We start from the raw sequence: 18628 nt of genomic DNA, 5'->3' as shown, positions 1-18628 counted from the left end.
ATAAAAATCAGGGGTCCCAAATTATTTTTGTTTTGTGACTGTGGTATTGTGTATCAGATCCAGTTCTGACTGTTGCTGCCACCAAGCATTTTAATGAGATCATGAGTTGGAAATCCCTTACTCAATTTGGCTTTCCCAGGATTGATCCCATTAAAGTACATAATGGTCATTGATCATCACAACATTAATACTGTTTTTTTTCTCCTCTTAATAGGAAAGGATGACAAAATGAAGGTGAGGGTAGCTATCCTTCACAGTTGAATTTCATTTTTTGTACTCATTCTCTGAGGAATGAAGCAAAAGAAAAAAAATTGTTGTGTCGCAATAATCAGATTCATTAGTAAAAGTTGTAATTGATTCTTGGCTTGTTAAAGAAAAATAGAGTTGTACTTGTTAAAGAAAAATAAGCAGGAGAGTTCTTATTTTCAGATAAAATTGAAGGAAGGTGTGTATTAATCTGGCATTTTTACCTACAGTGTGTCTTCCAGGTGTCTGTTCCAGGTATCATTTTTACAATAGCAGCTTCACACAACAGAGAGGAATATTTTGTGAAATCATTTCAATGTCTGAACTTTCAGGTTAGCTATCTTAGGACAAATATCATTCACACAGACTCTAAATATATGGAATATAGACTGTTGATTTTCACTGATCAGCCAGAGAATATAAACAAAGGCATTCACAACTGGCAGTATTTTGATGAGTACAACAATGCCTTTGAAAAAGATAGCAGTTTGCCTTTGGAGGGCTTCTTTTACATACCAAACTCCATACTGTGATATATATAGATATAGATATTTGAAATTTATCTGTGTGTGATAAAATCTCATGGTCATTTGCAAACTCAGAAAAATCTTGCAGACCTCTAGTGTCACTGGCATAATTTGTTTAATTACAGGTTTAAAGGACTTTAGGCGAGATGGGGTAAAGTTTACTAAGTCTACCTGCGGAGGAACACAGTTGAAGAATTACAGTTAATTCTATTAAATACTTTTGATATGTGGAAATTTTAATTATTAAGCTGTGTTGTGATTTTCTTAGTCTTCCTAATTAAAACACAAATATTCTCAATTAAGTAGAATGACAAACTAAACTTCATGTTGCAATATGAAGTGTCTTTGTTCAAGCTATGTTTATCTGAAAGCAGATGATCTTTTAATGACATTGAGAATTAATGTTCTAAGTCAACAACTTATTTTTGAGCTCCATCTTGAGATAGTAGGAACCATCTTGAGATAGTAGGAACCAGTCTGTGTAATCAGAAATTAAAAACTATAACTCATTAATGGATTTGGTTTTAATAATTATATCCTATTTATTAAAACAAATTTAATGAATGATTAGGTAACTGTAATGAAGTCGTATTATACAATGAAAGGGAACAATTAATTAAAAATCATTGACTCCATATGAAGAGCAGACAGAAGGCGACAATGGTATTTTAGGAAGAAGCTCTTCACTATGAGGCTGATGGAATGCTGGAACAGATGGTTCCAGCCTAGGGAGGTGGATGAGGCTCCATCCCTGGAGACATTCAAGATCAGGCTTCATGGAGTTCTGAGCAGACTTACCTAGTTGGGGATGTCCTTCCTTTCTGCAGGGAGGTTCAACTAGTTGACCTTTAAAGGTTCTTCCAACCCAGTGCATTCTATGATTCTATGATTTTGCTTATCAAGTAACACATCTTCATTAAACTTACAAGATTACAGTCTATGGGATATGACTTCTTAAGTATGGAGAAAGAAAGGATAGATGTAAACTGCAGTATCTCAAAGCACATTATTTAACAGTTGCTATGTTCTCTAGGTGTACTTTAAAAGTTATTTTAAATAATTGAAAGAGATACTAGTGGAATATCTCAGAATTAATTTAGTACACATCCACATTTTTTTTCTAGTAAATGTTTTCCAAAATACAAAATGTTCTTGTTTTTAAAATTCAGGATATTCTAACAGGTATTTTGCTATTCCAAACAGGAAGTCTGTGAATTTTTTCATTTAGCTGCTTAATAACTCATAAGCAAACAGTATACATTTGGTTACAACATTTGACAGTTGCATGAAATCTAGTGGAACATGAAGAGAGTTTTGAAAAGGGAGATTAGGGAATAGCATTGGAGCATCAGTTTCTCCATGCATTTTTGTTATCATAATCCAAAATATGATAAGATAACACAAGAAAATCTGCCAGTCTCTATGAATGGCTTACTAATATGAAGTAGGGAAGCGCATTAAAGTAACTGTAAAAGGAACCATCTTGATGCTTCACTTAGCATTTATTTTGATCATTTATCATTCCTTTGTGGGAGAAAGAATGAAGCCTTAGTTGGTAGCTGGATGGATATGTGAAGGTATGATCAGAAAGAGACAGTAGGTTATATTTTGGCCTGTTTCAGTGAATGGTCAACATAGTCACTTGGGAGGCAGTTCTGAAGCACCAAGGGTTTCAGGAAGGCTGGACATTCTTCAGGAAGGAAGTATAAAAGCTGCAGGAACGAGCCATCTCCAAGTGCAAAAGACAGGTTGGTGGGGAAGAAGGCCAGCCTGGCTGAAAAGAAACACTTGATTGAAGCTTAGGAAGAAAAGGAGAATTTATAGTCGTTGGAAGAAGGGGCAGGCCACTCAGGAGGATAAAAAAGTCATTGTGAGGCTATGCAAAGGAAAATGAGAAGGACAAAAGCCCATTTGGAAATTAATCTCGCTTCAGCTGTTGAAAAGAACAGGAAATACATCTATGAATGTATTAGCAATCAAAGGAGGACTAAGAGAAATGTAATGGTCAAGAATGAGGAAAAGTCTGAGATGCTCAATACCTTCTTTGCTTAATTCTTTAGTAGTAGGACTGATTGTTCACTGGATACCCAGCCTCCCAAGATGGAATATGGGAATGTGGAGCAGAATAAAGCCCTCATAGTCCCAGAGGAGATAACGTGCTACACCACTTAGACATACACACAGCTATGGAATCAGATTGCATACAGCTTAGGATACTGAAAGAACTGGTGCTCACCAAGCCACTTTCCATCATTTATTCTTGGCTGACATAAAAATGTAGGTCTAACAAGGCCAAGTGCTGGATCTTGCACTTGGGTCACAACAACCCTATGCAGTGCTTCAGGGTTGGGGCAGAGTGGTTGGAAAGCTGCCCAGTAGAGAAAGACTGGGAGCTGCTGAGTGACATCCAGCTGAACATGAGCCAGCAACGTGCTCAGAGGGCCCAGAAGGCAAACAGCATCTTGGCCTGTATCAGGAACAGTGTGACCAGCAGGAGTATGGAAGTGACTGTATGCTGTACTCATCATTGGTGAGGTTGCACCTCCAATACTATGTTCAGTTTTAGTTCCCTAACTACAGGTGGCTCAGAGACTGGTGCCACCAACAGAATTTAGGGGTTTGTGTTCATGGGGAGCTTTCTATGGCACTGGGTCTGCTAGCAACAGATGGAATATATCTGTCCCAGAGGGGGAGAAAGATCCTAGCACATGAGAATAGCCTATCCCACAGGCGCAAAAAGGGTTTTAGGAAGTTGGCAGGGCTCATTGACAGGGCTTTAAACTAGATTTGAAGGGGGAAGGGGTTGAAACCAGCCACCCATACGGGAGTCTGAGGGTGGTAAGCTGGAGTCAGGAGTGAAACCAGCAGCCCAGCTGAAGTTCATGTACACTTATGCATGCAGTATGGGTAACTAGAGGAGGTGGAAGCATTGGTACAGCAGGAAAGTTATGATGCAGTTCCCATCACAGAAACATGGTGGGATGATTCACATGACTGGAGCACCATAATTGATGGCTACAGGCTCTCCAGGAGAGACAGGTGAGGGAGAAGGGGTGCAGGGGTGGCCCTGTACATCAGAGAGGCACTAGATGCCATGGAACTAGAAATTAAGGATGATCAAGTTGAGTGCCTGTGGGTGAGAATTAGAGGGAAGGCCAACAAGGCTGACATCCTGGTTGGAGTCTGTTATAGATTACCCAGCCAGGATGAAGAGATCCATGGGACCAGATGGGATCCATCCTAGGGTGCTGAGAGAGCTGGCAGATGAGCTGGCCAAGCTACTCTCCATCATTTTTCAACACTCCTGGCTCCCTGGAGAGGTCCCAGATGACTGGAAGCTGGCCAATGTGATGCCAATCCACAAGAAGGGACGGAAGGAGAGGCCAGGGAATTACAGACCTGTCATCCTGATCTCAGTGCCAGGCAAGATAATGGAACAGGTCATCTTGAGAGCAATCACACAGCACTTACAGGATGGCCAAGGGATCAGGCCCAGCCAGCATGGATTTACGAAGGGCAGGTCCTGCCTAACCAACCTGATCTCCTTTTATGACCAGGTGGCATGCCTGGTGAATGTGGGGAAGGCCATGGTTTAGTTGATTAGATGGTGTTGGGTGATAGGTTGGATTTGATTATCTTGAGGGTCTTTTCCAACCTGGTTTATTCTGTATTCTGTGTTCCATAGGAAGGACATTGAGTTGCTGGAGCATCTCCAGAGAAAGGCAACAAAGGTAGTGAAGGACCTGGAGAACAGGTATTAAGTAGGAATGGCTGAGGGAACTGGGATTGTTTAGTCTGCAGAGAAAGAGGATGAGGGGACACTTCTTTGCTCTCTGCAGCTACCTGAAAGGAGGTTGCAGTGAGACGGGGCTTGGTCTCTTCTTCATGGTATCAGGTTTTAGGACAAGAGGAAATGGCCTGAAATTGTGAAGGGGGGGGTGGGGCGGGTGGTTAGACTGGATATCAGGAAAAAATTTCCTCATGGAAAGAGTGGTCAGGCACTGGAATAAGTTGCCCAGGGAGGTGGTGGAGTCACTGTTCCTGGTTCAAGAGACATGTGAACATGGCTCTTTGGGACATGATTTAATGTCCGTGGTGGTGGCAGTTGGACTTGATGATCTTGGAGGTCTTTTCTAGCCCAAACATTTCTATGATTGTATAATAATCACCCCAGTAGCTTCATCACAATACTGGCCTCCCCTCCTCATTAGATTAGGAAAAGAATCCATAAGATGACTGTTTATTGCAATAAGTTCCCACAGTGCATTGACTGATCATTAAAGACTTTTTAATTAAATTCAAAGAATCTGTATAGATTTTCACCCATATGAAAGGACATTTGGTACACCTCCAGTGACAGTAAATAGAAAGTTATGTCAAAAAAGCATTATCCAAAAAAAAACAATCACACTTGAGATTGTCACTCAGTATTTATCCTTCAAAAACTGACAGCCCCTGGTCAAAATAGGTATCTGTGTTCCACAGTCATGAAGTTACAGTGATTTAAATCAACCTAGAATCTTACTGGGCAAGTGGGTACATCATACTAAACTTCCCAGTGGACTACAATTTGTCAAATAAATACACTTGCAATTAGAGATGAGAGAAACAAATACAGTTTGGTGATTCAAAACTGAAAAGAAAAAAAATAAAAAGGGTTTGCTTAGTCTAATTCTAAGAATAGAGAGACACTTAAGAAAGATCACGTTTGATGCCAACACATCACAACAGTGTTTAACACAAATCAAGCCTCACTGTCCTTTTGCTGGTAGCTAGACACCTGGAGAGAAAAACAGCTCATGAAGAAATGAAGCACTGAGAAAGTAAAGTAGTGCTGCATCAGTATTATTAGTAAGTTTAAGATATATGGTAATTTTGTACTTGATTTTTTTAAGAATTGTCAACACTTTCTCTAGTAGGATATCAAGACTTCCATTTTTGATAGACTGTAATATACCAGGATGGATTTGTAGTTGATTTTCCTTAGAATAGCAATTATAAAATGAACAGCCTACAGGATGCATAGGCTTGATTGATAGTCTGATAGATTCAAAAGAGCTCTGAACAAGTTGGCAAAAGATCATAACTGTGCCACTGTGTTTTGTTGGTCAGGACAATTAATTTTTTTTTTTGTCTATTCACTGGGTATAGGATAGCTCAAAGTCTTCAAATTGAAGAAATGTTGTACGTCAGTGTTTTTCCCTGGCATAAGATTGAAGCCATAAAGCAGAGATGTAATTGTTTGTTGTGAAATACTGCAGTTTGCCGGAGTATGGCATGAGTATTGTGTTTCTCAAGTGAAGACTTTTACTGTATTTTACACTCTGTAAAAAAATTCAACAAAGGGCAGTATGTATCTTCATGTGATGATGCTAAATACATCTGTCACATCAATGCTTTAAATTATTTATATAGGTAAATCAAAGGACCATGACATGACAGTACGTCTAGATTCAGCTTCTTGAAGCATGGTGGTTGACGTGTTGGCAGAAAAAATTACAAACTCAGCTAGTCAGTAGTATGCAATATATGTTATTGTTCATATCTTAATATACATGTTGTATTCTTTGCCCAAATATTTTACAATTGAAAATGTAATCGAAGTTGCCAGCACCCCAGACAATGAGGCAGTGATTCTTGACAGAAAAATTTATACTGCATAAACATATTTCTTTGTATTTTTTGCTTTTTATCATCAGATTATGTACAAGAAGATTGATGTTTCCTTGTCCAGTAGTTTCTTACTTTGAAGACTGTGGTTTTCAAAAAGATGTCATCTTTAACTGTTTACCATCATCGCTTTTCCGCAGCCATGTTACTTGGCTCTCAGTCCACTTTAGACTAAATAATTCATTTGCAAGTAGAACCACATCTTAACCCCTTTATGCAATGATCTGTGAAGCCATCATAAGTTCTAAAACACTTTTTAAAAACCATGCAAGAATTTCTCTTTCACTAATGGAGATTTTTGTAAAAAACCCAGACAAACATGTAATACTTTTTTTCCTCATTAATTTCATTGAACAGCTTACAGATGTCTGCTACTAGCCCATTTGTTCACATACGTTTCTCTACAAAGGTCGGAGTGTGTTAAGATTTTATTTTTTATTGTAGTTGTTGAAAAAGTGCTATACAAAATAGTAAAGCTTACATCTCCCTGACTGCAGTAGTCAAATGAGTGATGTTAGTTTCATGTATCAAATGCATACTTGTGATACTGTGGGTTTTATTTTTATTTCTAAGTAATACAGTCCATTTTACTTTTGTGATTTATTTGCTAGAATTAAAAAAGAATCTGTAGGATAAGAACTGCAGTAAATTTGCAAAGCCTATGTAATGATCATTTATAAAAATAAGAATTTTGAAAGAAATCGGATGATATTCTGAGCCCATCACACATCACAGGTGTAAACTGGCAGCAGCATTCAGAGACTTACTGCATTTCCTTCTGAGAAGGAAAGTTGAACTTAAACTAGTGCAGTCCTGGATCTGCAATTTACAATCATCATTCCTCTGCTGCTTATGTCTCTTGGTCTGAACTATTATATTTTAGGATTTGGGAGTCATATTTATTACAATGAATATTCAAAAGCTTACCAATGTTTCCATGGGTACTTGCTCTTCTGGTTTTCTTAATTAATCTCTTATTTGCTAGCCTGTCTCGCTCTTAGTGACTATAAAACTCTGAACAGTAGTAGTTTGTTTAATTTTTTGAATTCTGCTTGGTTGTGGGTTTTCTGTTGTTGTTTATTTTATTTTTATTTTATTTATCATTTTATTTCATTTTATTTACAGGTAGACCTAAAGTAATTCTCCATATCTATTTCATCCAACTAATTGCTCGTATATTAAATTTTTTTTACTACTTGATCTTTGTATCTGCAATGTCTGTTTCTAGTTTAATAACATCATTCCTGTTCAGCAGCATTACTGTGCATTTAAGTGGAATTGGATGGTAGTAACTAGGTCATCATATGCCATTGGCAAAGTGGAAGAGTGTGGGGTCACTGAAGAAATTTGTGATGCTGTGAATGTAGCACATGTAGGAGAATTTTGGAGTCCTATAGTAAGAAATAGCACTTTACAATATAGACATAATTCTGTCCAGAAGATGTGTGTATAGCCTCATTTAACTTGTCTAAATATAGCATGGTGACTGAGAACACTTTGTTGAGACTTAAAAGAGATTTTATTTCTTAATACTCAGCTATAATCAAATAGAATCAAATCAGAATGTGATACTTGGTACTTTTCTGGTATGTGTTTTGGCACTGGAATGCATTTTGTGCCTGCAAGTACATAATCTGTTCCCCTGATAGCAGGAGAGATGCTGTTGCCTATCTTGAATTCAGCTGTACACGTAAAATTGCAGTAGTAGCAAACTATGAACAAAAGTTTTGTTAACTGAAAAATTGAACTGGTATTGGTTTTCTGCTTTCAATGGCTTGAGTTGTTAGCTGTTAATTCTAACTTCTAAGCACATAAATTATTTTTCTTTGTACTATTCCTACTGCATATTAAACATCAAGAAGAATGATCTTCAAAATTTAGCAGAGATTGTACCAACTTTCTATGTAATATGACTGCCCCCCCCCCAGAAAAAATATATCTGGCAATGTCTTTTAAACACAAAAACATTACACAAAAACATTTTTTCAGTTGACTTGACAACCATGTATAATGTTAGTGGAGTTTATTTGACCAAGGCTCTTTGACAAAATAGTTTTAAACTGAGATTATTTAAATATAGTTTACTTGCACAGTATGAATTGAAATATTGCTAATATTTTTGTTAGAGAATGCATTCCATTAGATGCTCCCTACTTTTGAGTTATATCTGCCATATATAGTTTGTAATGAGAAAGAGCAATTGGTTTTTTTATAGCAGTGAAAAAAATGACACTTCATTCTTACAACAGAATTTGATTTATTTCCATATAGACATTGTTAAAGTACAGCACTGTCTTCTGTGTTAATTATGGAATTTTTTTCAGACTGTTACAAAGTTACCCTATTAGCCCAAACTCCCTTGTCCTCCTCCCACATGCTGCTGGTGTGCTTTACTCTTCCATGAGGCTGAACGTCCACAGCTGTGGGAGAGAGGAGTTTACAGACAGAGAGGGCAATGTGCCTAATAAGCATAGTAAATACTACTGGAAGAGAATAAAACAGTACCTTAAACAGATGCAGTTTCTGTGATGCCTTTGTTTTAAAGAAAGGAAGTAGTTGTCTCTTGCAGACAGGACAGTAAGGAAGGCACAAGAAGGGCTAAAAAATACCGTGTCCGCCAGTGTGAATATTGAATATTGTTATATCCTTGATAGATATTGTTATATCCTTGATAGAATATAGTTATATCCTTGATAGATAGTGAAGCAGATCACAAGCTAACATTACTTACTCTCTTGCTGGATAGAAAGTTGGCAATGACCGTTAGGCTTCTTTTTTTTTCACTACATACATAATGTGATGTGGTGAAAGGAATCAGAAATCAATGTATCTACTTTCACATGGTCCAACAATTCATGCTAGGTCAGATAAAAGTGTGCTTTCATTACCATGCTATAGAAGAGATCAGCAGTATGTTTCAGTGGAATAGATTTTCTGAGACTGCTTAATAGCAGGTTCTGTTCCTCCTTCAGTATACTCCTCAACTATTGTCTTGCAATTTCATTAATTGAGGTTAACAATATGACCTGTACTTCCCTTTTGAAGTAGCTATTCATTCTGATAGTCATAGAGTTCTATACCAGTCTTCACTACTCTTGCTGGAAGTTTTGTTCCGTACACTGGGAGGTAGAAACATCATTCGATGAATGAATCCTGTTGGATTAGTGCAGATACTATGAAAAACATTTGAATACCAAAGCAGAACAGAAGTGTTACAAAATGTAGCAGCTGAAGTATTGGAAGATGATAGGAATTAGATTTTTTGTTTGTTTGTTTTGGGGTGGTTTTTTGTGGTTTTGTTTGTTTGTGTTGGGTGTTTGTTGTTGTTGTTAGTGCTTAATGTTGCTGATATTCCAGTGCTCCAGATTATAGGGCAAACACATTACTTCAAGAGATTGAGCACTCTCATAGGCAAGATAAAGCCCTACACAGCATTTAAACTCATTTCATTTGTAAATAGAAGGTAATGCAGCTTTCAAAATTATAAAAAATTGATCTAGCTATTGGGGGAGTTTTGGACAGAAAACTGAGAAGTCAGTTGGTGTTTTTAGTTGAGTGGAAACAGTCAGCTGTTTAAGTCACAGTGGCAGGCCTTTATTGCCCTTTAGCACTGTGATGTCTTGGAATACTGAGAAGCATGATGTGCTCTAGTTTTTCTGCAGAAGTGGCTAACTTGTCCCATCTTCACAGTCTGTAAGTGACTTGACTGCTCTTTGACTGAAGGAATTAATACAAAGTATGAAGCTTTATTCACTCTAGGGTTTTGCTTTTCTGCAGGGCAGACTAGGGCTAAAAAATTACAGTGACATTTCAAATCCAGTGCTCTGGAGAACAGTCCTGTGCTCTTTTACAAACAGCTAAAAATATTTAATTTATTTCTCTTAATGCTGGTCATGTATATACCCACTTAGCTAATTTTGAGAACGTTATCAAGTCTGTTCTCTTCCTTTCTGTTTACTGGTTGTGATTCTCCAGTTAAAGCAGCAGCTTCAAGCAGATTTTTACAAGAATTTGACATTGGAATGCCCTGTATGAGAACTCACTGGGATGCATATGGATGTGGTCTTTAAAATCAAAACCCATGAAACTGATCCATTGGTGTGATTTCCAACAGTAGACACTGAAAACACACTTAGATGATTTTTCTTTAGATACAGTAGTTACACATTAAGCTTTACTATTCTATAAAGTTTCAAAAAACTATTTCCATATGGAATTACAATAGAATCACTGCCAATGTAATGAACAATTTACTGATCTCAAAAAGGAAATTTCCAGTATCGTTGCTTCCCATTAGTGAAGGAAGTACAGTTCATTATATCTGCAGTAGTGCTGCAGTTCTAAACAAGTAGTCCAAAATATATATTGAACATCTGATTAGAATGTAATGTGTCTCATCAAAGAATTTTGCTTCACTTTCATTTTTTAGTATAGAATCTTTCAGTATAGTTCTCCACACATTTCCATGTGAAAGATGTCATGGGAAAATATTAAAAGAGATTTCTTGCACATGAAATAGATACACGTGTTTTTCATAGCCTTTTGCAAGAATTTTAACTTACAAGCATTGTATTTTGCTGTCATTTTGTTGTGCTTTGGTTTATTTTTATTAACTTCAAAATTTAGCATGGGGATAAGCCACGACAATGACCACCCATCCTGTGCAGATGGTCTCCATATCATGTCTGGGGAGTGGATTAAAGGACAAAATCTTGGCGATGTTTCATGGTCCCGGTGCAGCAGGGAAGATCTGGAAAGATTTCTCAGGTATATCATTCAAGAAAAAGAACCCTAACTGTATGTCATTTATAAATATTTCCAATAAATATGCTGAAGTAATAACTTTCAGGGGCATTGCCATTTTTGTGGGAGGTTTGTGTTTGCACAGTTCGTCAAAGTAATCTAAGTCATTATGAACTACATAAGATTTGACAGATTGATTAAAATTTAACATTTTTCAGTAATTATTTGAATTTTTATATTTTTGTGTCTTTATTTCTATGGTTATATTTACTTGTATTCATATATACCCTTTACATATGTAGAAATGTGTTTAAAATATATTAGGATACTAATTGAATGTTGAGCAGTAAGTGACTCATGAACATTGTATAGAGTCTCTGATTTATGCTGTGTCATTCAATGTCAAACCATGTCTTATAATTGCATTCTTTTTTTAAAATAGAAATTTTCTATGAGGTGTGTAAGAGAGAATATTGTACTTAGAAAGCAAATTAAAACATTTAATTTCACTCTATATCTCACCTTATGGGATCTGTTCCTTAAAGCTGTTTTCCTTTACTAAGTTTATCAATATACATATTGAGAACTTTCTTGCAACAGTTAAGCAACCCTCAAAAGGTCTGTTTTATGACAGTGGAACAGTTAGTTAAATGTGTCAGTCTGACACATTTGTACTGAATCTAGATGGAAAACCTAACTATGACTTGGTGCTTTAACAGGTTTAAGTTTTTTCAAATACTTTTCTTCAATTTTTGAGAAAACTACTAGCTCAGAAACACATGTATTTTAACATTTATATACATTTATATACATATATGATTAATTTGAGGTCCTGTTTAGGTGTGAAAACTAAGTTACACAATTGCCTGTGAATTATAAATTGTCTGCTCTTTTAGATGTCTTTTAATTTGTATGCAAACTTCAAGCAATTAAATTAAGCTACTTTCTTAAATTAAGCAAACTTTAAGAAATTAAATTTTACAGCGAAATGTTGTCCACCACTTTCCTGAAATTCTTATTCTAGCTACTAAATTACATTGTCTTTCTGCAATTGTGCAACATCAAACCATATAGTTAATGTATATCAAGTAAGGGATATTAATTTCTATGGGGTTATTTCTCTGAATGATGGCCCAGTGCTGATGAATTTAAAAGTTTTTAGAATCCACATTTTTCTACTGCCAAATGCATGTTTCAGTGAGTATGACAAACAAACTCATTAGGCTTGCTCAGCATATGAAATCTCTACATATTGCCAGGTCAAAGGCCAGTAACTGTCTGCTACAGACGAATCCTCAGAGCCTCAATTCTGTGATTATTCCCTCCAAGCTCCCAGGAATGACGTACACTGCAGATGAACAGTGTCAGATTCTTTTTGGACCAACTGCTTCCTTTTGCCAAGAAATGCAAGTAAGGATGGGTGTGTACTTCAGAAAATACACCTAATAACTTGTTTTCCTGTAAGAGATATTTTTGAGCATGTGTTTGAAAGAAAGAGACCATAGCACCTTTGAAACAAGACATTTACATCTCACTTTCCAAAGCTAATGTTAACATTTGCTTGTCTTGTAAGGCTTGCTTTGGATCTTCAAACATCCTGAACCATGTTGTATCTTACCATACCACTGATATATTCCTTGTACTTTAGAAAAAAAAATGTCATAGGCTGAAGTCACCTTATTGCAGCAAATGGAATATTTGCAATTCATTCTGCAGGGACCATTGCTTCCATTTTATTATGTTACAAGTCTTGAACCTTCATAACTAACCTACAGTAGAGTATATTGTGCCTGTGCATGCTCCAAGGGAGACGAATGGTTTTAGCTAAGCTCTCTGTGTTCCTGACTGTTCCCTGCATCTCAGCAGTCCCCTGCCAGCCCAAGCAGAGCTATGCAATAGAAATTCCAGTACTTGAGTTTGCTGTTCGTGGTTCATGCCATGGTATGAAACAGTCACTATGTATTAACATTGAAAATACAGAGTAACAAAGCTGAAGAGCTTCTAATAATTTTATGTCCTAATGCTAGTAGGCTTCAGACTGGGGGGAAAGAAGTGGTTTTAGCACAGAAAAAATCATCCCTTAATGTCAACAGGACTAGTGCTGAACATGTTGGAAGCCCTTGAGAAGGTAAACAAGACAAGGTGGTAGATAATACTACTACAAATGTATCATGAGTGTGGAGTATGGATTAATAGCACAGAGGCTAGGAAGAAGTCTGAAATAAAATTTCATCAGCAGAGTGGACAAATAACTGGAAAGGTCAGATTATTTAATACAAAAGCGTAACTCCATACTCCTTTAGTTCTTGGGTTCTCATTATCTTTCTAGCTTGGACATCATGGTCTTTTTTAGCAATTTCCAGTGAGAGTAATCTTCATCCTAATGATTCTCTAAGGAAACATTTCAATACATGTATGATTACCACATGGTGAGAGTGGCATAGCTGGGGAAAAAAAAAAGTTCTAGGTTAACATTTTCCCTTTGACAGAAGAGCAGCAGAACTCAGTATAACAGTTCTACAAATATTCTTAACTATTTCCAAGTGTTTCTTGGCATAATCTGCAGTCTGTTTCTTGGGGTTTAGTACTTTGTTTTCAATTAAAAAGATTATTTTGGTTTCTCATTCTTTAGAAACCTATTTTGAACATGCAAATCTTACAGTGTTAGCCCATTATTTCTTCTACCTCTTATTTACCAGGTGAAAATGAAAATGAAATCAAAAGCAGCTGAAGAGGGTCAAACCTGGAGACTTGCTGCTGCATAGTAGTCTTTATATTTAATTTCTCTGAACACTTCTCCCCCTTTATTACCCTTATGTTTAGTTCTAATTCAGGCATTCATATGAAGATAGCCAAGTGGTCCCATACTTGTTATGTTTCAATAACAGATGCAGTGAATATTCCTCCATTAGTGTCCTTATTCCATGGTTTTTCTTTGTTTTGATTATTATTTTAGAAATATTAGGAAGTTAAATGACTAAATGGTACCCTGGCAGTTTTCAACTGTTTACACAGAAAGTGCTTAGGCTCTATACGTTGGTACCTAATTGTCCCTTCCTAATCATTGTCAATAACTTTCTCTTCTTCTGGCCATTTGTATATAAGAGGGCGCATTTCAACTAAATCACTTATTTCCCTCCTCCCCTCCCCCCCCCCCCCCCCCCCTTACTGGATCATTGCTTGATTTTAAAATGGTTAGTTGAGGCAAATGCCTGTTAAATATTATTATATTAAGATACCACTGTAACTTAAATCCAAAGATAGGTGGCTTTGCTTTGAAGAGAGAACCTAGTGAAAACCCAAAGAACTTAAAAAAAAAAAATAAAGTGAACTTTTCACCTGCTCATTTTTTCTAACAAACTGCAATTTAATTTTCAGTCCATTACCTAATAACCTTATGGACTTAGGAGTAAGAAAAAGGTAACAGTTTCTCAGAAACAAAAGGAAGAATCTTCTGCAGTTTCATCCTCTGCAAAACTGGTAAATCTGAACTGGAAAGCACAAAGTCACTGTAATGTGTTTTTAGGAGCTTTGGAACTGTTAGAAATTACATCAAAATTAATAACAGATACTAATGGCTGAATTGAGAAAATCTCATGGGGGCACTGAGGCAGGAGATGAGCTCTCCAAAGCTCCACTGCCAACCTCCATAAAGTCACCTTGTTGTTTTCTCTGAGTTCTTTCTCAGAAAGAAAAATTTATACTCTCACATTTCCTCCAGCTGAAAAAAATCCAATAAATTTCATCCTCAGGCCACAGACCTGAAGATCTAGTTAAACAAACAGGCACTATATTCAAATCTCCCTGTATTGTTCCCTGCTGCAGGTCTTAAATGTAGCTCTTTTGTTAGGGAAGGTTACAGTGTCCTAGTGCAATTAAATAAGATTTACTAGATGAAGAGGAAAATCACAGTAATGGATAGAGCACAGCCCAAAGAATCCTGACCTTTCATATGTTTCTCCTGTGCATGAAGAGAAAAGAAAATAAAGATGCAATTAAATTTGGGCTAAAACAAAGCTATATAAACTTTGATCGGTTCTAGTACATGGAGTGGGCAACACCAACATTTTGTAACCATGAAGTGCTGTTAGTCGGTAGCCAATTTTATCATCTGCCTCTGAAATACAAGGATGGAAATAACAAATACATTTAGCTTAAGCTACAAAATAATTGCATTGTGCATATTATGAAGGTGGCTTAGTGCTCATAAACAGTGTTGATTGTGTGGATTATTGTGACTGCTATTAGAGTAGTCAAGATTCAGAAGAATTTTCTGCATTGAATACAGTATTTCATTAATTAGCAGTATTCATTATTAAAACTACTATTATGCTCAGGATTTCTTAGATACCTTTGGCTTGCTAAAACAGTTCATGCACTTAGATGTAACTGTGTAGAAAACAAATTATGAACTATTTCAGTTTTACGGGTTTTATGTGACTGAAAGATAATTTGATAGCCAGATTTCTATGCAGTCTTCTACATTAAACAAGTATATTTCATATATAATAGCTATTAATCTAAGAAAACAATTGAATGATGATGAAAAATAATTTTCCTAATGGACTGCAAATCAGGTACAAATATCAGTGATACAATCAATAATGCATTTCTGCTGAGATGCAGTTTTCTACAGATATTATTACTGAGCAGCACTTTAGAACAATTTACAGTTGCATTACATGGCAACCTCTGAGAAACACTGCAAATACCAGTGATTTTCCCAAGCTATCAGAAATTCCTCTTTATAGTTTAGTGGCTAAAGCAAAGGAATAAAGGGACCACTGAAGGCCTACTCCTATATTTTCTGAAGTGTGACCTTCCTGCTCCTGTCATGAATTGTGCCCAGACTTTATTTTTCCCTTTTCATCTTCATTTCAAACACTTTTTTTTTTTTTTTTATAGCCTAAGCAAAATTTATAGAGCCTGAGAAAAGTGAGAGTGGACCTCAGAGTAGAAGATTTATACACTGTCACCATGTTAATCTTGTAAGGGAGCCAAGTTTGCTTTTATGCCACACGAATCAATTAGGCACTAATGTTATTTCATATAACAGATAGTGAGAGCATAGCCCAGAACTAGTTCTTGATGATTAAATGTGATTGTGGAACTTGACAATGTAATATAATTGTTGAATTGTTAAATGTTGTTTTTTAAGATTAAAGTCCAGGATGTGAATGCTATCTAGTCAGTTCCACTAAAACCATTCTTGTCATAACACAGCTGTGACCATTGCAAGGAAGGAGAAGACTTATATTTCACGGTGATTTTTCAAAGCATTTCAGGGACAGATCACAAAGAGAACAAAAGTCATGGAAATGCAATATCTGTCCTCATCTTCACCACCACACTTTAGACAATCTTGACTTTACAAAAGCATAGTCCTGAAATGCCCTTTTGTTTCTGGTCTTCCCACTAAAATGGACCATCTTTTCAGATGCTTACATGATTGTAAAAGCATTCTTCTGATGCACACATCCTGCCTCTAAGTGAAAAAAAAACTAACCAAAAATTGGAATCATGGATGCTATTTCTGTAATACGTTGTTACTTTCATGTTGTATTGTGCAGGTTTTTGTTGTTAAAAACTGCGTTAACACACTCTTTCAGGAAAAAAATGGTATGTGTGTGGCAATATCTTGTTCTCCAGTATGCACACAATGAAATGTTTTAGAGATTGTGACGAGTCTGATATAATGATCTAAGTTTATAATCAAGGACTTGTTTCCATTGGCTAGTCTAAAACACCATAATGCCTGTTGAATTGTCCTTGTGGGTAATACATAGTTAAAAACCCTCTGAATTTAACTTAACTGATTTTATCCTTTTGCCCCAGAGGAGTAACTTCCTGGTTTAGCAGTTTGTGCTCTGATTTCACAGTGACAGTAATATTGATACTGGAGTTCAGATTTCTGTTAGTCAGGTGTTAAATAGTAACGGTGATCTCCATTTGTGTTACCTCTGCAGCAGAAGTACAATTTGCAGAGCCACTAAAGAGCTCATTTGTGATTTGACTGAAATGGAAAGCCTAGAAGACAAAAAATCTACCCTTCTCATTTTAGTAATTCCCTATCTCCATTTTATTTGGTTTGGGGAATTTCAAAGCCTAGGGTGAAATGCTGTAGTAATATTGAAAGCTCATTTAAAAAATTGGTTAAGTGAGTATTTCTAGAATCCAGTTCACTTAAAGCACAAATATATATCTAGCTGGGGAAGTTATGCCTGTGGTTCACAAGGAGGTGGTATACATGTGCAGAAATAAGCAGGTGTATACAAAGCACAATAGCAAGTCACACATCTTGATTTTATTTACTTGATTTACGTTACACACCTTAAATGCATCTATGTGTTCAGGTACCCAAATGTTTGTAAATCTGACTTTATGCCTTCCTAAGAGTAGAAGAATTGTTTCTGGATTTGTAAGGAACTGTTTGTCTGATGTCAGCCATTGCACAGTCATTTGCAAGTGGAAGTGAGCACAAGATGAAAGTGTTTGGGGTAACATAGTTTAAAATGTGATGACATAAAGAAAATTTTGACCCCTTTTTTTTTTTTAAGCTGAAATGTAGTCAGTGAAAAATGACGATTTAAGGATATGAAAAAAGTCATGTTAATTAGTCTCATTAATTTGTGAAGTTGTTCCAACAGTATAGTCTGTCATTTCATAGTTCATACAGAAGCACTTTGTCGTGAACATCTGATGCTCTGTCTCTTCTACATTGTCCTCAAAAACTGGCCCAGAAGTCTTCTTGCTAATTTAAGTTCTCAGCTCTAAAGTTACCCCTTAAAGTGCATGTTTAAAAAAAAATAAATACTCTTTTTGCAAAGGACAAAGCCAGAAAATTTATATTTTAAATGATCTAATATCAAAACTTTTTGATATTTGAAAAGTACCTGTTAAAATTATCCAGGAACAGGGTAAGTCTTCTGCAGCAACATTTTAGAATATGCATAGGCTAACTGTTGTTTTGTTAGTTGAGCTTCAGCAAAATGCTGTTACAGGATGAATCAGGAGTGAGTCCAACTGCTGCTCTCCTGTCTCTTGTTCAGATATCTACAGTCCTAAACTTCTTTTTGAAAGCTGATGTTCCAAACATCTTTACATGCCAAACTCCTGCTGCAGATGTCCTGTTCCTTGGTTCAGACACAATCTTTCATTGAATTGTGTTCCCTGTGCCATAAGACTTTTTCAAGGTAGTATAAGATGTATCACACACTTTTTATGCGTAGTGTAAAATGCACACATATTCTTACTTGGTTTCCCGATGTAAAAATCATTTGAGCCAGAAAACACATGTCCTCTGGCAACCCTAGTTAAGAAGGGGAAAAAAAAAAAAGGTTATTTTTTTCATCATCTCCACAATTTGTCCCACTCTCCTCATCTATATGGGGGGAATCAGTCTGCATATGTAATAGCATTCCAGCCAGAACTGAGCCCCACAT

At 36.4% G+C, this 18628-nt stretch overlaps 1 protein-coding gene across 1 annotated transcript in view; it reads left to right on the top strand.

Annotated features, from left to right (window-relative positions):
• The window catches only part of ADAMTS19 (ADAM metallopeptidase with thrombospondin type 1 motif 19), a 143252-nt gene that overhangs the window by 77557 nt on the left and 47067 nt on the right, over nucleotides 1-18628 (top strand). Inside the window, exons 9-10 of the mRNA XM_054178660.1 lie at nucleotides 11070-11210; nucleotides 12446-12596. Coding sequence (XP_054034635.1) covers nucleotides 11070-11210; nucleotides 12446-12596 — 292 coding nt within the window. The remainder of the gene's footprint in view (nucleotides 1-11069; nucleotides 11211-12445; nucleotides 12597-18628) is intronic.

This window comes from Dryobates pubescens, chromosome Z (assembly GCF_014839835.1).
Source record: "Dryobates pubescens isolate bDryPub1 chromosome Z, bDryPub1.pri, whole genome shotgun sequence".
Lineage (NCBI taxonomy): Eukaryota > Metazoa > Chordata > Aves > Piciformes > Picidae > Dryobates > Dryobates pubescens.
This window is presented reverse-complemented; position numbering and strand designations above follow the sequence as displayed.